The following is a 27,518-nucleotide window of genomic DNA, read 5'->3' on the forward strand; positions in this document are numbered from 1 at the left end:
TAAGCTAAATTTTGTAACGTTACCTTTGTTAATTGTGGCTATTGTTCCTGACTTCATATGAGCCAAGGGAGAGCCCCCTAGCTGGGTAATTTATGTAATGTAAATATCATAGGTGTATGCTACTGAAGTTAGCATGTTGTATTTGTTATATGTCATCGTTACTTGCTTAACATGAGAAGAGGAAAAGGCCCCGAGCTGCTAGGCTAATTTATGCAGTCTAAAATGCCAGGCTAATGCTAATAACATTAGCATGTTGTATTTGTGGTAAAATGTGGAGCCAAATTTTGTACCTTTGTGCTTGTTTTGAGTGTTTTAGGTGTGTTAGTTGAATCAACCAAACCTTACTGCACTTCACAGGAGCTCAACACAGTGGCATAAAAATCTCACCACCAACACTGTGCAGATGTAATTGCAGAGACAACACCACACAAGTATAAATGCTCAGTAAATTCTCAAAATAGCGTAGGACATTTGTGTAGGCATAGGCTCTGCATTGAACCTATGCACAACTATAAGTCATCCTTAACTCCCCGAGGTTTCCACTGTTTATTCCTTAAGTGAAACATGATGTATGACTGTGTGCCAGACAGTGTGTGTGTGTGTGGATTTCAATCAGGAAAGCTTTTATATTAAAAAAAAAAAACTCTCCTGTTGAAGCAATGAATCAATTTAAATACAAGAAAACTGTGATACAATGTTTAGTTTAAATAATGTGGTATAATATGATGATTGAGTGATTCCATGTTAATCTAAATGTTAGCAGCACTCTTACACTCCACTGCTTTTTACATCCTAATCTGTGTAGCAGCTCGCTGAAGACTCAGAGTGAAATGATTAAACTCTTCCAGAGACTGCAGCAGGGGGAAAAAAAAAACGGGGGTGGGGGGGGGAGTACAGAGAGGCAGGCATAGGTGACCTGTGGAAATCCGCTAAGGTCCCAGAGAACTCCTGATGTTTGTAGAGTCCCTGTCTGAACAAAGGCCTCTAGTGGCTGGAATTCAGCCTTCCAGCCCGGCAGCAGCCGAGGCTGGAGGAAGGTGGGGGGTTGAGAATGTGGGGAATGAGGCAAAGCTGCTGCCCACCCCCAACTCCTTTCAGTGTCTCTCTGTGGTCTCTGAGGTCTCTCTTTCTCTCGCACTTACAAATAGACCAGGGAAGCAGGGCGATACGAAAGAACCAATCTAAAAATAACTAAATGCACTAAATCATCCAGTGGACACAACAAACAAGTCACTACAAATGTAATTAAATGCAACCTTAATACAAAAACTCCTGTCCTCCTCATACAGGAACAAATGAATGAAACTGTGTTTTAACAGCATAATCTGTGAGCAGTTCTATAGCACAAAGACAATGATGTGTTTTAGATTACCAGTGTGTTTCGAATTGTCAGAGGAAGAGCAGGATAGTTATCATAAACAGCCAAAGCCACAAAGCCATGCAACTTTATCTCCTGCAAATTATGTTCAAATGCATTTTGGAAATACAAAGAAAGGGGAAGCATAACACCACTGTGGTGACTTCTTCAAAGCCCTTAAGTCCTTTTTATACAAGAGTCATGGGGGCAGTCTGAAAAGCTTGGACATTGCAATATTTCCATAACACTTTAATTTCAATGCCACAGCAGCACATAGTAAATTACACACTGTGGTGCATTTATACAAACTTATTTTCAAAAGTGTATTTTTAAAGGTGATTTTAAAGAAGATAGGGTGTTTGCTGTCCCAATCTCTCCAGGCAAGTTATTCAAAGTCAAGGAGCCCTGACAACAAAGTTTCTATCACATCTAGATCTTGGAACAACAAGAAGAGAAGAATCTGAGGGGCTGTTTATACGACAACGATTTCAGTAAAAACGGAAAAGTCTGTCCTTTGCATTTTAAAAAACGTCTGCGTTTATATGACGACGTTATTGAAACGATCCCCGTTCACACGGAGCCACAAAATCTACTAGAAACGCTGTAGCATGCACGCCAGGTCAATGGGTGGCAGTGTAAATTTGCAAAGCAACACCACAGCATGACGGCATGCGCCTGCGCTGAAGCGCCTCCCTCTCTAACGCCGTGATTACAAACCAAAACAAAGAAGACACACTGGTGAAAGCATGCATAGATAACTTTGTCTGGATGGACGATGAAATGGAGTTGCTACAGTAACAGATCTACACTTCCCTTCAAATCAACAGGGTGAGCAGTGCAAGCAGAGCTCAGCATTGTTGTTGTGACGGTCGGCATGCCTAGTGACTGGAACCGTAATGCACACGTGCGAAAAGTCTCCGTTTTCAGAGGAACTGCATGTTGCACATTTACATGACAACGGAGACGCTGCCGTTTCCAAAACGTTGCTCTCTGGAACCCGTTTAATCTTTTACATGTTTCTGAGATGCAGAAAAAGTACTGAACCACAGCTTTAATGTGTAAATCTAAGCTGAGTAGGGCTGCACCTAATGTTCCTTTTTTTGTTACCTATTAATCTAGCAATTATTTTTTCAATTAGTGGACTTATCTCACAATAAATTTATAGATTATTCTAAATATTATTTTTCCATACGTCTGTCCATTCATTCAATCCATGCTTTTGTTGGGTGCGACATAATTTATTGTGACATGCCCATGCGCGTTTTGCAAATCGACGCATTTCCATAATACAAGAAATAACAAGAAAATTACTTGTCAATGTCAATACAGTAGAGTGGAACTAGACAAAACGTTCTTTGAAAATAAAAAAAACAGAACGACTTTCAGCATCCACTGGGAAGAGGTCAAAGGTCATTGACCAGGAGATCAAGGTGGACCATCTCCAAACAGACACAGGAGTTGCATTATCACATGACCTAAATATGGAACTTTGGACAACTGAGCCATCTCTATCATAACTGAGCAAACTCCATTTGTTGATGAAAAATGTCAAATTCGGTTAAAAGCAAGCAAGAGGACCTTGAGCTAAGATCATTCTTTCAAACTTAGGGTCATGAAAGCTTTTTCATGTTCTTGAATATATTGCACTAACAATTCAGATTCTTGTTACCCTTGTTTGTTCACCGCAGGCCTGATTCAGCCCCTGACTCACTCTGGAGACCAACTCTGCCGGAGGATCTGTTGCCCAGAAGCCCTGGAGGCCAAGTTCCATATTTTCTCTGTGAAGCATGCCAAGGCTATAAAAAGCATTTTAATGTCTGACACTGATCACAATAGCACAATTACCCCTGTCTTACACATGCACACATTCAAAGGAGAGACGTTTTCACATGCTGCTAGTATCTGAGGGCTTTCCAGGCCTCCTCGCTGCTTTTTCAAAGCTGCTGGACAAACTCCTAATCGTGCTGCTCATCACCTCTGCCAGACTTTCTTACTTTTCTTCTCCTCTGAGCTCTGATTCCACTGCTTGGCACCTGCCTTCAGCGTCTGACCTGAAGCCAAGAGCAGCAAAGCCTTGTGTGAGATGGGAGTAGACCGCTCCCATTCACACTATATCAGCTCCCCTAACACACACTCATGCCATAGCACTTGTGCTCCCTTGCCCATTCACTTAGTCATTTCCGCACATTTAATGCAGAGGGCATTAGTCTCACAGTAGACTCCATTTAACACCAGCAAGGGTTTGCGTGGGCACAGAAAGGGGAGATGGGTATGAGTGTGTTCTGGGTGTGAGTTACGTCGGATGTCAAACACAAAGAGGCAGCTGTATGGAAGGCAGCAGGACAGCCCAAGGGCAGAGAAGTAGTTTGGCTTCCAAACCCTGGCAGAAAGGAGCTGGCTGACCAATGGAAAGGGAAGTAAAGCACAAATAGAGAAGGGTGATGCAGAATCATGTTTTCTACTCTTTCCTGTCCTTTCAATACAAAATACAAATGGTGCAATTCCTGCTTGGCATTTGATGTAATAAGTCTTATTTATGCTGTTTTGTTGTTTAATTGAAGTCTTCATTGAATTTATTAACTAAAACCCAAGGATTATCTCCAGACTCTTTATTTCCACTCACTTCCTCAGCACTGTTTTCAACAGCAAGCAAGTAAAAATTCTATTTACCATTAAATAGAATTTTTGCAAAAGAAAGGACCCCAAAATACATAAATGCCACTTTACACAGAACTTAAGTTTGGCAAAACGTGGCAGGTCATTTGCAATCCTCTGGCTTACTGAGAGGTAAAGGGACAGGTCACCCCATAATCAAAAATACATGTTTTGCCTCCTACGTACATGTATTGCTCTTTATCAGCCTAGATCATTTTGGTGTGAGCTGCTGAGTGTTGGAGATATCAGCCGTAGACATGTCGGCCTTCTCTCCAATATAATAAAACTAGATGGCACTTAGCTTTTAGTGCTCAAAGCACAAAAAAAGTAGGCAGGTGTAGTTTAGAAGAAAGGAAGTAGGTCCCACATAAAACTGCTCATAAGGTCTGTCGATTAAAGGGCTGTTCCCAACTCAGAATTATGCCAGTTTGAATCAGATTGGCTTTTCAGTACAAAAATTCCACTATTCCGTTTTTCTTTTTTTTTTTTTTTCTCCATAGAAAGTTTCAAAGTTTTAATGTGGTTCGGAAGGACATTCAGTGTGATAGTGACAGTCCTGTAGTAAACAAGCTAACGGCGCTAACAATGACTCAGAAATGTGCAACAACATTTTTTGTAGACACTAGATGTCAAACAAAAGCCAGAGAATGTGTTGTATTAAGTTGCTGTGAGCTGTAAATTCACCACTTCTATGCAGAAGGCAGAAGATAACATTCTTTTGGAGCATTACGGGGCAGCTGCCTCTGTGTCGGCAGATTCCTCTACCAAACAGCAGTGTGCGAGTGAGGAGCACTCACTCTGCAGCAAAATCTAGGGACCAAAACGTCCCCAGAAGTACACTAAACACTGAAAACTGACGACAACAAAAAAAAAAAGACACAACTTGAAAGAATCTCAGTCGACTTTTTGGGGGCAGCTCTAGTGGATTATCTTGAGTAAGCCAGTCATGATTTCTGGAAAGTGACACTGCTGTTGAGTTTTCCAAATGTATTTTTTGGTGCTTTTAGAACTTCTGCAACTCTTTGTCATCTCAGCCACAAATTGCATCCATCTCCATCCAAGCAGCACTCCAACACGGTTCCAAATTAGAGGAAATCAAGTTGGAAAGAAAGATTGAATAAGTAACAGGCATAAAAAAATATGCAACCCCCATAACATTTTGACTGGACTCCATGCTGCTTTCTGCTGTTTACTAACCTGTTTTCTGGCAGTTTGTGGTGTCGAATGTGACACACCAGAAAAAAGAAAAAAAAAAAAGGCATTCTCATCTACTGGCAAGAGGAAAGCAGTCTATCATCTATTTTTAGCAGGTTTTTCCACAAAAAACTGCATATACTGTATGTGCTAATATTGGTGGAAAAGGGTATCATAGTCAGCCAATGTTAAAGATGCCAAAGCTTTACTGTAACACGGCTTCAAACAGGGACAAAGAGTTTAGTTTGCCTGTAGAGGAACCGACACATAAAATCCAATGGACTATCGCCATTTGGCAGCAGAAAAGGGGAACTGCTGTGCACAACTGATGAATGCAATCTATTGGAGAGCAGAGACTCCCCCTTAAAGCTTTTACTTGCAGAGGAAGCTGGTCAGCTTGGCAGAGGCCTGCCTATCCATCTCAGCACCTGCACACAGAAGACAGGACCCACAGCCATACAGTGGAGAAGCGAGAAGACATACCGATGAGGGAGTGACCCTGGATCAGCTGGGTCTGGCTGACCCTGGCAGTTCCTGCCAGCTGTGTGGTGATGGTACAGAGGGACATACAGTCACAGACACACTCCATCAGTTGACTGAATATTCATGACTCACCTGCTTTTGTTGGATATTTGAATTTTCAATACTGGCTCAATGCTGTCACTAAAATGTGCTGTGTATTATAATATACCGTATTTTTCCAAATAGTAGCCCGGGCGTTTATTTCACAAAATCGATTTTGACCCCAGTTTAAAAGAACCAGGCGGCTATTTGCTCAAGGCTTTCATTTTTTTTTTTTGTTTTGCACCGACCTACACCAGGCCGTTATTTGGTTACAGTTCCTGTCCAGTATGTTTTTAGTGCAAAAATACTGTATAATGTAGGAGTGAGTTCGTGTACAAAAATTTCTAAACATTTAGAGTGGCTCATTTTTTTCGTGTACACGTGTACACGGGTTTCACCGCTGGGTGGTGCTATTGCATTATATCAGTAAAGCCCCAGTTATCCGAATACCAACCAAACGGGCCATTTAACCAACAGTTACAGGCCGCCACACTGAAATATCGCCATTCCGACGGTCTGCCATCCCGAATTCTGGTCCCTGAGTCCTGATAGTAAGCTATAGTAAGCATGGGGAAGCTGTATTCCCCATGCATGTCAGCGGGGACGCACGTGAGTAATTCAGGCTGACATTACCTGTTTTTCAGCGAACTCTTCTGGTAATTTTATTAAAAGGCATGGCATATAGGTCCACAGTAACTATTACCTGTTTTAGATATGTGGCTGTCTGTCCGTCCGTCCGTCCGTCCGTCCGTAACACGAGTCATGTGCACCACTTCACCACCGACTCGTGCTAAAAAGCACAAACAGTCCCTCAAGAAGGGACAGCCATGAGGCAATGAATGAGGAAATAATAAACCAATATTAGTCAATCCATTATATATACAGCCAGCCAGTTTAGTTGCACAGGACTGAACATTTATCCCATTCACTTCAATTTGAAAAGTGGATTTAGGGAGAAGCTTGTGTTACAGTGGACCAGTCCAGGCTAAATGTGTCCTGAGATGTCCTTTAGGGGGACTAAAGTTAATATGTGGGCATAATAGAGGGATGATGAACATTTTAACCTCTGCATTTCACTCTGGCTTTTACAGGACCTGTTGCCACACTAGACCACCTGCTCTGGAGTGAATCATATTCCTAAACCACCACCAATCAGACCACAGACAAAGTCACAATAAAAGTCAATAGATCAGCATCATCATAACTTCATCACTCACTCAGTCACTCACTCAAAGCAACACCTTCACATTTCTCTTCACCAGCAATTACCAAGTAGGGTCCTTTAAAGGATAACTTCGGTATTTTTCAACCTGGGCCCTATTTCCCCATGTGTATGTGTGCGTATGATTCATAGGTACAACTCACTTTAAAATTGGTTCAGTATTAAGGGAGGCGGATGCAGCCAGCAGCCACAAGGTAGACATGGGGGCAAATATGTCCAGTATAAGTTTGCGCATTAAAAGTGCTTTCTTTCACCACTGACCGGTTCAGATCGCCAGTGCTATCTTTGTAGATAGCATACTAAGCGTTTCTCTTACCCTTCACTTCCTCTGGGCTGTGTGACTTCATCTCGCGAGAGCTTTGCTTGTTGCCGGAAGAAACAGAGGAGCCATGCTGAGCGTTGCTCAGAGTGGTGCTGGTTGTCCCGGAAAACGGCTGTCCCACGAGTAGAGAGAGCTACAGACACAGTGGAGGTAATGTTATATAAACAATGTTCGAAACGCTTAGTAAGCTATTTACTAGGGATGCACCGAATATATTCGGTTACCGAATATTGCAAAAAAATACACATTTGGTATTCGGTGGAATAAGTTAAAAGCAAGGCCGAATAATAGCGGCGTGTTTTGATAACGCAATCAAACAGCGTGCCGTGACAGGCGGAGTAAAATGTCGGCAGTGTGGCGATCCGTCTGTCACCGCACTTGCATTTGCGACTAAAAATAGTTTTGAGCGAGCAAAATAGGCTTAAATCATTCAGCACGCTGTGTGAGCAGCCTACAGATTTCAACCAGCAGCAGAAACGAAAGGCGAATCCCACCGATTGTGGGATGAACGGGGGTCACAGACACAGACAGTAATGTATTCCTGTCAAATACGGCGGCCATTGGCTTACCGGCGACGGATAAGTCGGCTCCAATAATATCCTCTTCTTGGCGTGTGGACTGCCCAGAAGTACCTGAACAGCCGAGCCAGCTGAACACAGGTATGTGACGTGTCAGAGGAGAAACAAGCCGTTCATGGCCCACAAACCTCACTGCACTTTAGGGACTGTTCTTTACCTATGAAGGGGAGGAGGGTGGCTGGATGATTTTTATTTTATTTATTTATTTTATTTTGATCCCCCTATGTTCATCACTCATTGATGCTGTTTTTGAAGTATGAATAAGTCAATAAGTAATTTATTCCATTGAAATATCATTGATGTATTATAGAAAAGTGATTTATCTTTTTATAAATGACAAAAGGCACATCTGCCTCATTTTCGCTGTGGTATCATGGTACTACTCAGAACCATGATATTTTCATTGGTATCGTACAGTGGGATCCAATTTTGGTACCATGACAACACTAATCTGGAGGGGGTTCATCTGCAAAAACTAATGAAAAACTAAACAACGATATTCGGTATTCGGTACTTGGTACTCGGTATTCGGCCAAGCGTTTAATATTATTCGGCTTCGGCCACAAATTTTCATTTCGGTGTATCCCTAGTATTTACAGAGATAGCACTGGCGATCTGAACCGGTCAGTGGCAAAAAAAAAGCACTTTTAATGCACAGTACACTGCTACATTGCTCTTGAATCCTTTAATTGTGAGATGTGGTTTAACTAAACAAGAAGACAAGAAGAAAAGCGGCTAAAGACGCTAATTATCGTGCTGACAGCTTGCTGTGCTAGTTAAACATTCTCTTGTCCACAGACTTCAGACAGAACAGAAAGCAGCTGTAAGGCAGAGACTTTGACTGTCATATGGGTGTCAGCATATGGCCTGTAGCAGGGAGAAAGGTACGCTATCTACAATACACAACTGACTCGTTTGCAGTGCGGCTTGTCTGTAGTTCTGCCAGAAGGGTTGACGTAAAGCGATGGAGGCCGCTGTGTGGGTGGATGTTGGTGTGTGAACCTGGGACATGCAGGCACCGGCAGGCAGCACAACAAAGGCAAAGCTGCAGTAAACCTCACTGTTTTATCAGTTCAGTCCAAGGGTTCAGAGGCTGCCTGCAGGCGGGCTGAAAAACTGATTTGTTGTTGTTGCTTTACTGGCAGAACACAAAACTTGGCTGATAAAATTATTTACAGTATTGATGAAATTCACAAAGATATATTCCAGACAGAAGATCACTGCAGTGTTTTTGCATGTTTTAATGCATTTACCACACATTCTTTGCCAAACAATTTATAAAGCATACCACAGAGTTGTGTTCTCCTATCCTCCAGTTATCAATTGTTCTCTTTTGATTTTCAGTCCACAAATCCTACTATCCAAGACTTGTCATTTAATTCCAAACTTTAAGCCATCACAAATCAAAATGATGTAGATTCAGACCAAAAACTGTCCCACATTGAAAAAAAAAAAAACACTCCATCCAAGAAGTCCAGTTGGACTAACAGATTAATGCCTTTAAAGGCTAATTAGACAACACATTCTCACTCCGACCTCGTCACATATCGACGTTTGGTCACAGACTTTCCACGTCAACATATGACTCACAAGGTTCCCCTAGGTGTATTGGTTGTTGACATCCTGGGTGCTGCATCCAGCCTGTTACATGCATTGTTTGTTTTCAAAATACACTTCCATTTTTACTTTAACAACAAACGCACAGGGTTACATTTAGGCAACAATAGCACATGGTTGGGTTAAGGAAAAAAGAGTTGGGTTTAGCTTTACAGGAAGCAAACACTGGCCTCCTAGGTGAAAGTCGGTGATTGTTGGACCCATCCGCCATCCCTCCCACCCACGCTATTCAGACTTCAGCCACCTTAACTTTCTTTGTTGTCCCCCGGCATTTCCCCCTGTCATCACTGGATGCCATTAAACAGTAGGTTCATTTGAGATGAGCCAGGCCTGCGCAGATTTGATTACCAGCAATAGCTGCACACTGCATGCCAGTAAGATTTGTGTCTGACTTCATCCCAACTTGGTCTGATGTTACACAAAATTGGACAACAATATTCTTATGAGATAGAGTCAGGCGCTGCAGTTGCCCTCCACCAACAGCAAGAACCAGGGCATGATGGGAAAAGCCTGGCTCTCACCTGATCTAACAGCTGATTGGTTTAGATGTTGACTCAACCACATGAAGTTTTCTATGTCGAATTTCAGCAATTAAGATGCTATTTGTCAGATTAAAAGGTTTATTCTGTTAACAGAATACACGTTACTGATAGTGACGTCTACATTCATCACAAACTATTGTACTATTATATATTAACACTGGACTATTTTTATTACTGAAGTATTTAGCAACACAGAGATCTGCAGACTGTACAGACTGAAGACTGCTGGAAACTGTCAGGAAACTGTTTGACTCCACTGCAGCTTTTTGTCAATGCCTCTTGCTGCAGCCGCCTTATCTCGTCCACTTTCCAAGCAAGGCCCAGTTCATCTCAAACAAGCTTAATAATGGCAACAGGCCACGTATCATGCCAACATAAAAGGACAGTTTTTCTTTTGTCACACCGGTACCAGCAGGGTTTTCTCACTCTCGCTTATCGTTAATGTGTACTACAGTGATTCTGCTGTTCTCTGATACTAACCAAGAAAGGAAAAGTCACCACTATCATGCTATCACCCTGTTATAGTTGCCTTACAATTAAAATTTCAATTTATGCCCTCAATATCATTTTTTTCCTGTGGTATTAACAATGATATCAGATATCAGTCTGTCAAGGCATTGTTTCAAAGTTAGAGATTCCAGTATTGTGACAACACTAGGGGTCAGGGAAAAAATCAGCATAGTGTCACAAATTGTGCATTCATGGTGATATTGTATCGATACACAGATGCAAAGTATCAATCTTTTATGATATACATTATTCATTTTTGCAAATACACATTTTAATACAACTTTTGGTATTAGCATAAAAAATCAATTGCTTTTTCAGTCCACTAGATGGTGCTGATGTTTTTTCCTGGTGAGGTCCGCAGAGTTCAAAGATGGTGGCACCAGAGAAAGAAATCAGTAATGGGCAGTGGGGGTTTAAGGCCCTATCCCATTTCTACCCCTTAAATCTTCAACTTGGTATTGAGTGCCCTCATTTGCGAGATAATCCTTGATGAGGGAAGTGAGAAATTTCAGGGTAGAGATCTTTCCCTAAGAAATAACACACCACTTCATGCAAATCAGCGTGGTCGACGTGCAGACATATGTCACGCATAGTAGCGACGCAAGATACCGTTAGTCATTCAGGTTGTGTGCTATGTTTATTCTGTTTATTCTTCTCCTTCTGATGAATCAACGGAGAAGAAATGCTGAAAACAGGAGGCACCTACGACATCTTCTAGTTCAGATTGATTTTGTTTTGGTAAGTCGATTAGTTTAAATATTTTGCTGATGAGTTTACGCTAGTTTGTATAGCCTATATTCCGATCGTACAGTAACAAATTGTTTTCCAAAACTTGCCGAAGTTGCTGACTTCGCAAGGTGTTCTGGGAAATTTCATCTTCCACTTCGTTGAAAGTGTGGGTCAGGGCTCCCTTGAAATCTAGGTTGGATTTTAAGTGTTGGAAACCACTTCCACTACCTCAATTCTGTTTTGGGACACCAGTAGCCTAAACGTGAACGCGCACAACCAAGTGCAAGTGGGTATTTCTAGGGGAAGTGTGGGTATTGGGATAGGCCCTAAATCAAATATTTGGACTTATGTCGGATTTTCAAACACAGAGGAAAGAAGGACTTGGATATGACATGTGATTTGCAAGCAGTGTCATATGAGAATAAAATACTCAACATCTGGAATACGACAAACACAAGGGCTCACCTCACACACAACCATCCAGAGATAGTGTTAGCCGCTGATGGCCAAGCTAACGCTTAACCTGCTCCACCAAAAAATCAATCAACACTGGACACATTTAGCTTGACAAAACTACCATCCAGCTCTGAGAGAGCTGAGAAAATAACACAGTCCATCACCTACTTCATGTGCAAAGACAGCGTTTTCAAAGAAGGCTTTTGTTACATGCTAAAAACACTGGAACCCAGGTATGTGACCCCATCCCCAAGTATGTTCACCAACTCAGCCATGCCCAAGCTCAACAGAGAAGTGAAGCATAAAGCTGAGGAATCTTTGAGCACAGCAGGAAGGGTGGCATTAACTAGTGATTCCTTTACTTTAAGGTCTGTGGATTCATATGTGACTATAACCACACATTATCTCACAGAGGACTGGCAACTGATGTCTCAGGTTCTCCAAACTAGAGCAGTGCACGAAAGTCACCCTGGAGCAAACATTGCCCACCTCCTGCAAAATGCAGCACAAGAATGGGGGATTGTGATTGTAACAGATGACGCTTCTAACATGAGTGTTGCCATTCAGTTGGCAGGATAGCTGCATGTTAAGTGTTTCACTCTCGCGCTTAATCTGGCCTCGCAGAGGACGTTAAATCTGCCAACAGATCAGTTTGTCAGGTGTATGCAGCATTCCTGACAGGTTTTATGACGGTGTTGTTCAGTCTGTCTGCTTTGCATCACATTTTGCTGCAATAAGAATAATTCAAGAAAGATGAACAGATGGTGATGCTCTATTCCGGCTGACTGTATAATAATAACACTATTGGATTCATGTTTATATGCATGTGGTGTGCTGTCATTTCTCTTTACTTGTATGAGTTTGTGGTTGTTAATGATTAAAGGGAAATTCTGGTTTATTTCAACCTGTGTATTTCCCATAAATTTTCCCATGGTGACTCTGTTGCTCATGCTAACACTGTACTGGCTGCCTCTGTTAACTCCCTGTGTAGTCATCGCTGACTGTAATGATCCAGATCCCTATGCAGTCACACTCAGGGACACTCATGTAGAAATCATGTATATTTTCAAAGTTAGCATGACCAATAGTGTCACAGCGATTCAGTGTACATGCACGTGAAGTGAGCAGTTTATTTACTTGCAGTAGCTTTTGAAGCCGCCGCATGAAGCTGATAAGTTTCAGCGAGAGTTTATCGTAAGAGTTTGGTCAATGGAGAATATACTAAATATGCTAACAGTTCATTCTTGGAACACACCATTCTTTCCAGGAAATGAAAATAAATCTAAAATTTACATTTTGCCGCTCTTCACCTCTCTTCTTTTGGCTTTTACTTCTTTTTTTCCCTCGTTGGCACATAAAAATGGAGACGTGATCTATGCAGGAGAAAGTTCACGTTCCCTGCATCTCTCCTCGCCCTTCCTGGTGGTACTTCTAACTGCCAACTGCCTTTCCCTGTACTATCAATCAGGCCTGTTACTTTAGAGCTGATAAACACTGAGGCCTTCAAGCTGTCAGTGGAATTATTTAAGTATTCCTGCGGCCAGCACTGAGAGTAAACATTTTCTTTGACTGATAACACAAACATTTTGGAGATATCCCTGAACACACACATACACCAGCAGCAACCAGAGAGGAAGCTCTGAATGTATTCAGGCCACATAATGAAAGTTAATAACAAGCACAAAGGAGTGAGACAGTCATTTAAATATGTATTTAACCCACTGGGAGACCAAATGCTTTTGAATGATGAAAAACAAGTGTTTCTTTTTAGGTTTCAACAACTTGCACAACTTTTTATTCACAGCATCTTGTGTTGTGTGTTGTGTACAACATGTGTTCCTGTATCCAGCATGCCAGCAGCAGACACTAGCTCAGATCTTAAGAAAACCTTGGACTCACCCATTTCCTGGGTCGCCCCCTGGGTCTTTTCTCCCCGGTTGCCTCGGCTTTCTGTGAAGATAAGGAGCAATACAATACAATCAGTCTTGATCCTGACTATCACTTCATGACATACACAAAATCAACATTTTACATTAAACACCTGATCAGCCAAGAAATTTACTCTGGCACACATTTTAAGGTATTAATGCACCAGTGCATTGCCCAGGTTTTTTGTTTAGGGAGCATTAGAACAGTAATAGAACAAAAATACATTTGTGCTACTGCTTTTCAAGAATTAAGTTAGAGGAACTTTAGGAAAACAAATATTAGAACAAATGCAAAACAAAGATGTTTCAAGATGTCAGAGTTAATTTGTGGAATAGTTTTGAAATGGAAATGAAAATGTGTACAACACATATAGATTTAGAAAATATATATTAAGAAATAACATGATGAACAAATATAAAACCAAGTTATGAATGCCACGCCAGTATGTGTTCCGTAAAAATTCAATGCAAAACCTTGTCCCAACTGAATGCCCAGTCCCTTTTCCTAGCCTGCTTGGCTAGACAGTTTGACAAATAAATGGCTGTCTCAATTAGACACCTGGTTTGACACCTGGGTTGATAAAAAAAAAGCTTCTGCGGTTTCACACCATCATTTTTCCCTTTTTTCTCTGTGTGGTAACAACCATAGAGGAAAAATCAAAAACCCTGGGGTGTTGTTGTCATATGCCTGGTTCACACTACACGATATCAGCCCGATTATAGGCCACAATCACACAATGTGACATAGTGACTGTCAGAATGGACACAAATGTTGTGTAGTACGAACCAGGCTTAACACCCCAGTAAGAAACAAAAGCATATAATTGGCTGATGCTTCCTTGTGTCATTGGAGCACTGAAAAAATTGAGGCCATTTCAGTCTAATTTCCATAGCTTTGTCTACAGTTTCTATCAGTTATGATAACATTATGCACACCAAATAAATTGCTGAGATCTGAAAACACAGTGAGATCACAAAGTCCCACAATTCCAGAACAGAAAATCAGACAGATTGGAAATAAAGCAACAGTTTATCCAGATTATCTAAACCACCGAGTCAAACTGAATATGAGTGCAAAAGAAATGTCACAAATCATTTCTTATTTCACAGGATAATGTGTACACAACTACAGTACTGTAGGTTAAAGTTGAAGCCGTGTGTCTATAAACTGTGATCAATGTTTACAACAGACAGTTGGGGTAAGAAAAAAAAATTTACTTTTTTTTTTGATAAACTATCCTTTAGGTATTTATATTAAGCATTTAATAAATACTCACTAGAGCACCAAAAGTGTATTTACCAATCCCTGTTTATAGTCCCCAACAAATGCACCTCCTCCTGTTTGTGTTATGCTGTATTTTGTCCAGTAAAAAACACCAGTATCAGCTGTTCTAATTAATTATTGACCCTTTTTTAGACCAAACAATAGATATGTGAGCTAATACAAAAAAAAAAAAACTTGGAAAAAAATGTACCCACATTACCATGGACATGGCCCAAGTTAGAAAAGTGTGTATGTTTACAGAGCATTCCCTTACTATGAAATGAATACCTGGAATGTCCCTGTGTGTTTAGCTTGAGGGGAGAGAATTATCTTTCTTCCTTAGATAACAGAATGATTTGACGTTTGTGGGAACTGGGAGAGATTGGACCCTGCAGACTGCCCAGCGCAGTCAGAAAGCCAAGCTCTGCAGTCATCCACAATTAACAAGACCAGACCTGTGTCAATAATTCATTGAATATATCCACGCTCCCTGGCTCTGGCTGGCAGGGACTCAGGTGAAATCTTAGTCAAATTGCTGAGCTGCGATGAATTTTGCAGACAATGACCAGCAAGTATCGGTGGTGGTGTTGGGGCATGTGTGAGGCTTTCTGCAGCTATTTGGCTCAGTAAACAACACCAGCTCCTTTGTCATCCTGACACTGAGTACAAGCCACCCAGCCTGGTCACATGCCAGCAGGTGGAGTGTTTCAACACATCACCTGCTGGATCCCAGAGTAACAAAAAAACACAAAAGTAAGACCTCTCAGACCAGGGATATTCAACTTGCTTTGCGTCTCTAAGATTTGAGGACATTCAAGGCTCAGCCCAGACCTTTGTTGGGAGTCAGGGGGATTTTGCCGTGACACTTGTTTTTGATGAACAACTAATTTTATACCTTTTTTAATGCACTCTGGCATTTAATTTACATTTGGAGTATAAAAAAATCCCTTGTTAATTGTGAATCAGATTATTCTCCCTGTTAATCAGAAGGCGGGCCACCCAGCCAGATTTGGCCAGCAGGCCATAAGTTGAGTATCACTGTCATAAGGCCCAGACGCACCAAACAGACATCTAAGAACCAGTGGCAACAAAGGCTAACTGTCACATCCCCTCATGTCACCTGTGTCCCAGCCAAAAAGTTGCACTTGAACATACAACAAAGACTGCAGCCAACAGCGACTAGCATGTACATTCTGCAACTGCGTAAGAAGAAATAACTCTCCACACCAGCAGGTGGCAGTAGTTCTTATTTGTCATTCAAAATAAGAAAACAGAAGTCTAACGGCAAATTCAAGACGCCGGTGAGCCAATTAGTACATTAACAACACAACACAAAGTTGCAAGAACAAATCATATTTACCGTGCGCTAGCAAAAAACAACACAAACAATTATGAACTGTTTCTGCTAAAGAGCTCAATGGCTAAAAAATAATATCACCTTGGATTACAAATTTGTTTCAGTCTCAGGCCCTTGACCTTAGTCCTTTCCTGTCCTCACTTCTGTTTCTCTTCTCATGCACTGAGCTGAACTGCCAATCAGAGTAATTTCTCTCACTGACAGGCTCAGCCAGCTACACTATAAATTTTGCATGCTGAATCGGTCGGACTAGTGCCAACAGTGCAGGACACACCACAAACACTAGGGCAACAGATGCTCACCCAACTGTTGGCTTGGTATGTCAAGGCCCTTAGACTATGACCACACTAATGGCCAGACATACTTGGCCATCCACCCAAAGTAGTGGCTTACATACAACTATAATTGTTAACCTTTCACGGGGGTGGTAGAGGACCCTCTGAGAGCTGAAACATTTAGAGGCCAACTTTCTTTTGCCTGCAACTGTTTGGGATTACCAGTATTGGGTAGTATGTGTTACTCTGTAAAGCATAACTGTAATCATTTTCTGTAACCTGTTAGGGGTCGCAGGGAAGCTGGAGCCTATCCTGGCTGACATTGGGCGAGAGGTGGGGCACACCCTGAACAGGTCACCAGACTATCACAGGGCTGACACACAGAGAAAGACAACCACTCAAGCTCACATTCACACCTACGGCCAATTTAGAGTCAACAAGTAACCTTGCCTGCATGTCTTTGGACTGTGGGAGGAAGCCGGAGTACCCAGAGAAAACCCGTGCTGACACGGGGAGAACATGCAAACTCTGCACAGAAGGGCTCCCCCACCCTCGGGTTCGAACCAGGAACCCTCTTGCTGTGAGGCCACTGTGCCGCCACTGTAATGATATTGTACTGTACTGTAATGATTATTAATCATAGCGTATGGCAATACAATTAAAAATTCAGCAATATGGGTCCTATTGATGACAAATTATTCTAATTCCCAGGGTGTCAAAAACCGACCCTTTGTCATGCCCCTCGGCCCTTTATCATCTTTATGAGAACTTCAATGTAAACACATCCATGGCAATACTTGACACTGAGAGCAAATCATGTAGCATTAAGAGCAAGAAAATACGCATAGGGTGGGAATGAGGACTTCACCCAGGGGACCACTGTTTGTGTTCCAAGTGAAACCAAAAGTCACCGATGTTTATACGTAACAATATGGAATTTATATACAGTCATCGCACATGATTGTGTATTTAGGTCACGTTATGTAAATACGTAACAAGAGTACTTAATTGTACCCAAAACATGATCTTTTTTTTTAAACCTAACCAAGTAGTTTTATTGGCTAAACCTAACAGCAACCGTTTCACAACATTAACAACGTGGTACAATGTGTTTCGGCCAATGGCTCTAAAAATAATGGACTTAGCTACCATGACGTCACCCACTGGTCTGTGGACTCCCGTTTTGAAGCCTTGAGTTCAGCATTTCAGCATCTGAGGCTGTGAACATGTTTATTTCTGAAGTTAGCCATTTTAACCAGGGGGTCTATGGGGCTTCTGAAGCCAGCCTCAAGAAGCCATTCAAATAATTAATGTTTTTGGCACTTCAATGTTGGCTCCATTTTCAGCTGTGGAGGTTGCTGCTTAGTTTCAGCTGTGCATTACATAGATACGCTAAAGGGTGCTTTGTGTGTCACTATGAGACGCAGAGAGGCGTGACAAAGCGTCAACATTTGACGACATGGGAATGAGAATAGGTTGTAAAAGCTCCGTTCCAAACATTCAGCTTGTTTACTGTCTTGCTGGTTGTTTGGCTGGATGATCAGTATCAATTTTGTCTCTGCACTGACCCGATCAGTGGACAGACTGATCCAGGATACGTAAGCTCAATGAAGACAGTTGAGAAAGGTGACAACCCTCCTCAAAAAGAGATTCGGCATGTGGGTAGGGTGACATTGGGGCTGATGGAGGGCACCTTTGATTTGAGTAATTACTGCTATTGTAGAGTACAAAGTAAACTTGTGTCATTACTTTGTCAATGAATTTTAAGAAATGAGAATGAGTGAGTACATTTTTTAACCTTCACTTAGCCAGTCACACAAAGTATACTATATCTAATCAGGTGTTTTAATAGTGCGTGAGTACAATTTACTTTACTTCTACTCTTCTACATTCCATGCCTTTGTACATGAGGGTAGCATTACACAATTCAATTGCTTACTGACTACTATTACTTCACACAGAATAAGAGTGTTTTTCTTTTGCTCTGACTGTTCCGTGAGGATGATCTGTCAGAAACCAATAATGAAGCAAAAGTGTATTAAGCTACGACACAGTGATGATGTCTTGTCATGGGATGTTCTAATGCTCTGCTAATGCAGGTCTCTATCATGACATATCACATTGCTGGCTAGCCAATCTGTGTACTGTAATCCCAGTTCTCTGTTTAGGATGCTGCATTTTTAATGTGGAGATTTAATCGTCTGAAAGGCAACACCCTGTTCAATTAATCATCAGTGTGTTTTATATGTCTGAGCGGAGAGAAGCAGCATGTCTGCAGCAGCCCTGAATACCTAGGGATGTGACGCCCCTTTCAGCAGGATCACCTTCCCAGACCATTACAAATCACCATTACAAAAAGATTGATGTGACTATTTTCTGATCTGCCACTGCTGTGGTTAAAGTTTGGTTAGGTTTAGGCAGAAAAAATGACTTGCTCAGGGTGAGGGAAGGATTGTGGTTTGGATTTAAAAAACATACATTGTTAAGGTTAGGGAAGCATTGCATCATGGTTAAAAGAAGAACCACTTGGTTGAGGGAAAGATCATGGTTGAGGAAACCAAAAATTGACTGTTGGTATGAAATGAGAAACCAACACTGCTGACCCATCCATCCACCCTGAACTCTTCCTTTCCAAGTTTTTGGGCTGTATAACAATGCCACAAGAAAGTTATAATTCAATAATGAGGTTTGAAAAGGGCATCTTCGTACAGTTGGGTTCTGCTCTGGGCGAAATGCTAACACGTTGTCTAGCATGTTAGCGTACTAACATTTGCCAAACACACAAACTACAGCTAAGGACGATGGGGATTTCATTAGTTTTGCAAGTATTAAGTTATGACACAAAGTACTGAACATATTAAATTTTCTACGTTGATCAAATTTCAAGCTTTTCAAAAGGTGACACATTTCACTGAAAAATACAGTTTAAGTGTCAATTTGAACATGGCGCTAGAGGAAAGGTCAGGGGATCGCCCAAGTTTAAAGGCTTCATGCTCTGGGGACAACGAAAATCTGTTGAAAACAACCATCTGAGAGACTGACATTTCCATTGCTACCCTATGGCTAAAAATCCCTGGGTCTCAGGAAGAGTCCTCAAACAAAACAAAAAATGACCTATGAGTATTTTTTGATAACGAACCTTATCCATCAGGACAGCTTTGTTTGTCATTGCTAGGAGCAGAGGATATATCGATAATACTTAATTTATCATGGTTTGTTCCACGTCAATCCCTGACAATTTATACATAATTGTATACATAACTTATACATAAGCCACCGCCACAAACATAATACATCAGACACACTCCCTTACTCATCCAGACCACACTATCCCGGGTGATCATGTGTGAGTAGTAGGGGTACAGACAGCGACCATTTAGTCACATTTTGCAACCATGGAACACCATGACTGTCAGATGGGATAAGCTCCAGCCCCCCTGTAATGCTGTACCAGGGTAAGTGGTTACAGAATGTATGAATCAGTGAATGAATGAATAAACTGAAGAACTGCTGGTTTATTACCCACTCACAGTGAATAAATCCTCATGTTTAACTGCGCCGCTATAACAGTTTGACTTTCCGCTGACTGCTAGCAACTAACAGCTAATTGTTCACAGAAAGCTTCAAGTTCACAGCAAAATCTTCAACACTTCCGGCCCAAGATGAGCCAGGTGCTTCAAAGTACCAGTGGTTTGATTAATTTCAATGTAACAGTACTTTCTTTAACTTTATTATAACAGTACTTTCTTTAACTTCATTATAATAGTACTTTATTTAATTTTATTATAATAGTAGTTCCTTGAACTTTATTATACCAATGCCTTATTTAACTTTATGAAAATCATATTTTGTTTAACTTTTGTAAACAGTATTTTATGAAAATCGTAGTTTAAGTTTATGAAAACAGTAGGTCTACTTTTTTTGTATTTTGGTAGCCTATTTCAGTTTAGAGGAGATTTCAAAGTATTTAGATATTTAATGTGTATCTTGTGTCAGCTTTAACAATATTGTAATATTATTTATAGGCCATATCACCCTGCCCTGTGTGAAAGTAGGCAGGGTTTGAACTTCTCTTGAAGCTCTTTTTTTGCCCTACTTCCATGTGAACCTGAACTTTTCATGTGTGCAAAACCATGACTGTCTACAAGGACAGGCTGCCTTAAAGCCTTTATTCCCATATGTATAATTCAAGACATCTACAACACTGCATGCTTTTAGGCCCTCCTTTGAGCACGGCTATACAGAAAAGGTCAGACATGACTTCATAGGACCTTGTTTGTTTGAAGCATACTGAAGCATTCACACACTTTGTTCATCAATCAGTACACTTTAACACCCTAATGGAAGCAATGACAAAACTGTCATTATCCACAAAGCCTTTTCAGAATATTATTAAGTGTTCAAACAAACAGCAAATCCTGCTGATTTCCTGGAGAGGATAGTCTCAGATTTAGATGAGAATCCCAAGATGTCTCTGTATTCACTCCCAAACCTTATATCTCTATAAATAATGTCTTGTTTTTTGAGAATGGTGTAAAAAGTAGTTTATATTTTGTACTAATAATAAACCAGTCAAGGTGTGCAGTACAATTGTTTCTACTTAAAAGCTGCCATGATATCTGTCAGAGATAGCTGGAATGATTGATACGGGGAGGGGAAGTGAACTTTTAAAGAGTATAAGTTAAAGGTGTGGACTGACCCACGACTCTTTCATCTGGAAAGATTGATATCTTCAGTGTTTATCATAACAATACCAGATGAGATGAGACTGGATTATGGCGAGAGCAGAGTGGTTCACTTTTCAAAGTGCTGGGAATGTTTACAGTGGTTCATGGTGGCAAGGGAGCACTAAGGCTGCTGTCATCATGAGCCTAACACAGCTTCATCTAACTAATGAATGAAGACACAGGGACTTGCCCTGGCCTCGCCGACATGTACAATATCACAACCCAAATGTTATGTGGGATATTGCTGTAAAATCCCAAAGCTTTTCTCAGGATCGTTTTTTCTTTGCAACTTTAATCTTTTCTCATTCATCAACTCTATCTCTCACGCACACGTCTCCCCTCTGTGTACACAAGTGTGTGAGAGTGCTGTTGAGTTATGGCTGCATGTTTCTATCATCACAGATGCACAAATAGGTTCCTGTGTTTTCAAATGTGTTCTTTTTTGCAGTCATCTCTTTAAGACTGGAACATGCTTCTGTGGGCTGCACATAAGTGAGCATGCAGAGGGTCAACTCTAGACATTAATGTGGCTGTTTTTTGTTGTTTTGTTTTTTTAATACCGGGCTGTTCTCATGCACTGTTGCTGCTGCATTTTCCTACAAAAAGTAATGCACCAAAATTTGTACATACTGTAAAACCTCAATTAAAAGCCTAGTCCCAATGAAATGCCCAGTCCCTTTTACTAGCCCAATGTGGCTACATATTTTGACAAATAAAGGCCTGTCTCAATAAGACGCCATGGTTTCAAGTATGGCTGGGCCTTAAAATAATAACGCTTATTATCTCAATAATTTTCCTCAATAGAGATTTAGTAAATGGTCGATAAATCCTCCCTATAATTAAACCACCCATACGCCCATAGCAGGGGCAGTATAATGCACCTTAAACACCAGTTGCAACCTGCAATTAACCAAGAGAAGAAGTAGTAGTACAGTAATGTAGCAGTAGTATAAGAAGGAGATACCTTATAACATTACAACATTCACCACACTCATAAAGTTATTTTTAGTATGATTCATTCCATTGTCAGCTAAAATACTTACAAAATATTTTAAACCATCTGCATAAAGAATTTGACATGCTGCTGACCAGAATTAAAATTTCTTTATCTATTTATTGTTTAATTTATTGACATTATTTTGATTATAATGGTTTTGAATCTACCTCAGATTTGTAGCTACAGTGTACAGTATTGTGATATTTTGTATGCAACATTGTATCGATACACTGTCACCAAGTATCGATATTTATGTAGGTAAAACTGATATTGAGTTTTCCTTGGGGGAAATCATTTGCAGTGGGAAAAAAGGTAATATATCACAATATTTTATCACAATACTAGCATATCACAATATCACAATAATACCATATTATCGTGAAAATATCGTATTGTGGGTCCTCTGGCAATTCCCACCCCTGGCAAAGTATAAGGTGGACGGGTCAGGAGTGGGGCTCAGTATTGTTTTCAATATCAGTGCCAGTAACATACCTGAGTTTCAGTACTGATATTAGAAACAATCCTGTCTGATCACAAAATAAATTAACAGGACTACAAATCTGACCAGACATTCCATGCCACAGTTCAGCACTTGGCAGTTCTTGAGTCTCTTGAGTTGCAGACACAGTTCAGTCGGTACAGAAAATACTGAAGTTCAATACCCAGACCTAGTTGGGACATCCAGCTATTCTCAGTTGACATTTCATTGATCCCTCTTTTTAGAAATTCCATAAACCTGTCATATTTTCAGCGGGGGAAAATCTTTCCTTTTCCATTTGTTCTTAATGTTTTTATTATTTTTGTTTTGGTCAAAAATAATGATTAGGCTTTCTACTAAAGTTCCTACTAGAATTATTCTGAGCAATCTTTTTATTGAGACCCCAAATGCAACCCAAAACAGAAGTCCTGCAGTAAAACTTTTGGTGGTTCTTTTTAAGGCTGTAGTCAGGGGTGGTGCTGTGCTGAACTGCATCACACTGAAAGGTGCTTCTTGTATTTATATAATCTACCCTCACTTACATACTTGAGTGGGGCAGAGGACACAGACATGCCTGGCAATATAGTGCCACATGGTATAAGGCCACCACTGTGCCCTTAAAAATAAATAAATCCACTCATGCCGTATTTGTCACAAACTCTGCGTTATACTGTAAGCTTCATTTACCAGGATTCATGGCAGGGCTGTTATATTGAAGCTTTCATATATAGAACAGATGAACCTACTTAACTGATTAAAATGTGATGTTTTGCAGGGCATAACATTACAGACCGCACCTGATAACCACAGTTTCAGTGTCACCGTCATTATCACTGGCAATGGTGTGATTCAGTGTGTGTGTGTGTGTGTGTGTGTGTGTGTGTGTGAGTGCTTTGGGATGGGGTTTCAACTTGTTAAGTAAGAAGCAGCTAAAATGCTTTCTGATGTAACATCAAGGTTGAAATAAGGTTTATAGCTCACAGTGTATCTTCCAGATCCAAACTAGTCTCACTGACAAAGAGAGAACACACAGTTTGATTATAGGAGTGACTATAAGGCAACAACATAATCCTGAAAGAGCCATCAAGAAAACAGATGCCTCATTTTGCATCTGCAGCTTGACACTTGAGCATCAAGGACTGTAAAGAACTTCAGCTGACTCTTGAGTCTGAATGATCTTCAGTACACAATGTAGTCCCACTCATGGTACACCACAACATTTTTGCTCACTATTTTTTGGCAGTTATTATTAATTTTTGTCCCCTTACACATGCTTTATGGATGGTCCAAATTGAAATATGAATCCAAATATGTTTAAAGCGAGAGCAGTGAGTAGCAACTTGATCATAACAAATACAGCCCTCTCCTGAAGTCATGTATTGGTTATGGACAACCCAGTCACCAGAAAAATGTTGGCATTGTACATTTCAGCAAACAACAGATGTGTTAAATTTACACATTGTTATGTAGTGGATACAGTGAAACTTTATGTTTCAACAACACTATGATTCACATGTGACTAGGTGTAGGCACAAAAACCACTTGGCCTAAAGTAACCAGTTCTGAGGGCACAGTACTCGCTGGAAAAACAGCAACAGGTTGCTTAAAAAACACCTAAGATTGGAGGCAAAAAAGCACAGGAAAAATAGCAACTGGTTGCTTAAACACCAACTGTATTTGGGGGCTACAAAGCCACAGGAAACACATCAGTGACTCTCAAGAACAATATTCTCAAGAATCATATTAACAGGTCCCTAAAAAACACCCATGTTTGGGGGTAAAAAGCCACAGGAAAAACAGCAATGGGTCCCTAAAAAACACTCATGTTTGGAGAAATACAGGCACAGGAAAAATAGCAACCAGTCATTCAAGAAAACTGAATCTGCTGGAAACACACCAGTGACTTGCTTAAAAACAAATGGTTTTGCTGTTTCTTGCTCTAGGACAGTGGTCTGCAGCAGTCTGCAGCTTGGTAGTCATATCATAGTAACGGGTCCCTAAAAAACTGTCATGTTTGGAGGCTAAAAGCCGCTAGAAACACACCAATGACTCACTAAATAAACAACTAGTTTAGCTGTTTGTTGGTCTGCAGTGGTCTGCACTTTGGTTGACATCTCGTAGTAATGGGTCCCTAAAGGCCCATGTTTGGGGGGTGAAAAGCTACAAGAAAAACAGCAACTGGTCCCTCGAAAACACCCCCAGTCAGTGGCTAAAAGCTGCTGGAAACACAGCTATGACTTGCTCAAAAAACAACTAGTTTTGCTGTGTTTTGGTCCAGGACAATTGCCTGCAGTGATCTGCAGCTTGGTAGATGTCTCATAGTAACAGGTCCCTAAAAACCACCCATGTTTGGAGGCTGGAAAGCTGTAGGAAAAACAGCAACGGGTCCCTTAAAAAACACCCCTATTCAGTGGCCAAAAGCCGCTGGGAAAAACACCTATGACTTTTTTATTTGTTGGTCTTGAACAGTGGTCTGCAGCCTGGCAGACATCATACCAAGGTCTCACACCATCCACCATCCCCTCCACCTCCGAATAACAAAGTTAGCAGCTATGGCATTTAAGAATGCCATAGTTGCTTAAGAAAGTGCAATATGTTTACAAATGTTACGTTTGCAGACACTTAAAATACCAACATTTTCAGTTCTGCCGACTGGTCTGAGTGTACGTCAAGTAATGTCTTAAAAGAGGCATCAGCAAACATGTGTAGCATTCAGATTTTCAGGTGCTGAGGCTCCTTACCTTCTGAGCTGCCTTGGAAGGGCCCTTGTTCTTACTTCCTTTGGGGCGGCCCCTCGGTCGCTTGGGGACAGGCTCTCCACTGGGCTCCTGAAGAGGAGGGGGGACATGACATGGGTGTTGTGGACAGGAAACAAAGCTTTGAAGAACCTCATTTGATCATTGCTTTATGGGTCAAGACCAAAAGAGGGACAAAGGTTGTGTGTGTGTGCGTGTCCGTGTGCGTGTGTGTGTGTGTGTGTGTGTGTGTGTGTGTGTGTGTGCAGAGAGATGAATGAGAGGGATTTATTATCCAGCCTGATTCTCCACTTTGAAATTTCACACTGAATTTTGCACAGTTTGCCACCGATATTTCTATCACCTTTAATAGCCTGAGCCTGGTAGTGCCCCTCATAATGTTTCGAGATGTATTATGACATTCAACTCTACCTCTACATAAAACCAGCTGCAGGCTGCTGTTCTTTCTGAAAGGCTCCGGTTTCTCTCACCTACAGTCACACTGCAGCCTGCAGTGTCAATGGACGTGATTTTGGTGTGAAGTTTTGGTGGGAATGTGAGTCACCAGTGAATCACGTCTATAAACACATTCACAGAAACACGTTCAAAGACCTCAGTTGCCATGGCGTCTCTGATTCAACTCACGGAAGGTCTGCAGAGTTACATTCATCCCCATACTTTTCGTTTTACTCATGTTGTCAATTAAAGATCATCGGCCAGAGCCAAGACTGCAAACAGGCACATTCCTCATCATGTGTATGGACGGAGACTATATTCAGCATACACAGAGTGGGTCTATATCAAACAGCAGTAGGCCTATATGTGGGGGTAGAACATTATGTAAATTTCGCACCGAAACACACAGAAACCAACACAAACAGTAGGGAAGAAGTTATCGTGGATTGCACACCCTGCATCAGTGTCAACATGGAACAATTAATTACAAATTCAGCTCATTTTAATACAGAATAAGTGCCACTGGTGCAGTTTGATAAAGTAGACTAAATCAGAGCGGCATCACCACCTTGGCACAGGACCTGGAGTCATTGCTAAAGTTTGATCTCAACTCTCCGAGTGTGTAAAAGCACCACATTTCGGTCACAGTGTGCAGATAAAAATCGGCAGCCTGGCCGCAGAGCGCTTTCACTCAACAGCAGCGGGGCACAAACTTACTTTTGGGGGCTTCCTCGGTCTCCCCGGCCTCCTCTTCTGGGGCTCCGCGGCCCCTGCGGGCTCCTGGGAGCCAGAGCTCTCCCCGGCCTCTTCCCCGCGTCCGCTCATGGTTCCCGGTGCTGCGGCTCCTCCGTTCTCCCGGTGAACAGAAAACGACTTCCAGAAAGATAGAAAAAAATAAAGAAATGGAGGGAGCCGATGTGGATAGCTTCAATGGCACTTTAACAGGTCTGTTGTCCCACTTGTGTAAGTCCCCCCACAGGCGGCGGGACTGGCGGCTTTGAAGCCGATAAAAAGCGCCAGTGAGCAGCTGGAAGGTTTGGCTCAGTGAAGACAGGAACACCGGGGGACGGCGGAGTCTGAGACGCCGAGCGGCTCCGACTCAAACTCGGCTACAACACACCGCGGCACCGGGCAGGACCATGCAGCAGCGAGGCGTGACAGCTCGGCACGGACCGTCTGAGGAGTGTGGGCATAATAACCGCATCCACAGCCCACTCCAAAACCAGGACCCACTCAGCGAGGATGGGTTTAAAAAAAAAAAAAAGAAGAAAGAAAGAAAGAAAAAAAGAAAGAAATCACCTCTCCCGTGGGTGGATAACACGGGCGGGGGAGGGGGGCCTGGATGGTAGCCAGAGAAAACAGAGAGGAGACGGAATCCTGGCCGCGGGCCAGACATGGCAGGCCGCATTTATGAATTAAATTCACATTTTCACACGTTTCAATGGAATCCGCTGCTGTCGGACACTGAACAGCCATTCAGAGTTCACCTCTGTGATATATGAAGTATGCGCTTCATGTTGGGGAGACAGTATCACCTCAACACTAGAATAAGAAT

General features: G+C 41.6%; 1 protein-coding gene across 1 annotated transcript in view; it reads right to left on the reverse strand.

Annotated features, from left to right (window-relative positions):
* hmga2 (high mobility group AT-hook 2) overlaps positions 1–27,286 on the reverse strand; it is a 65,403-nt gene extending 38,117 nt beyond the window's left edge. Inside the window, exons 1-3 of the mRNA XM_033614854.2 lie at positions 26,681–27,286; positions 25,514–25,600; positions 13,646–13,696 (exon numbers count right to left, since the gene is read on the reverse strand). Coding sequence (XP_033470745.1) covers positions 13,646–13,696; positions 25,514–25,600; positions 26,681–26,788 — 246 coding nt within the window. The 5' untranslated portion in view covers positions 26,789–27,286. The remainder of the gene's footprint in view (positions 1–13,645; positions 13,697–25,513; positions 25,601–26,680) is intronic.
* Positions 27,287–27,518: the final 232 nt, after the last annotated feature.

This window comes from Epinephelus lanceolatus, chromosome 23 (assembly GCF_041903045.1).
Source record: "Epinephelus lanceolatus isolate andai-2023 chromosome 23, ASM4190304v1, whole genome shotgun sequence".
Taxonomy (NCBI): domain Eukaryota; kingdom Metazoa; phylum Chordata; class Actinopteri; order Perciformes; family Serranidae; genus Epinephelus; species Epinephelus lanceolatus.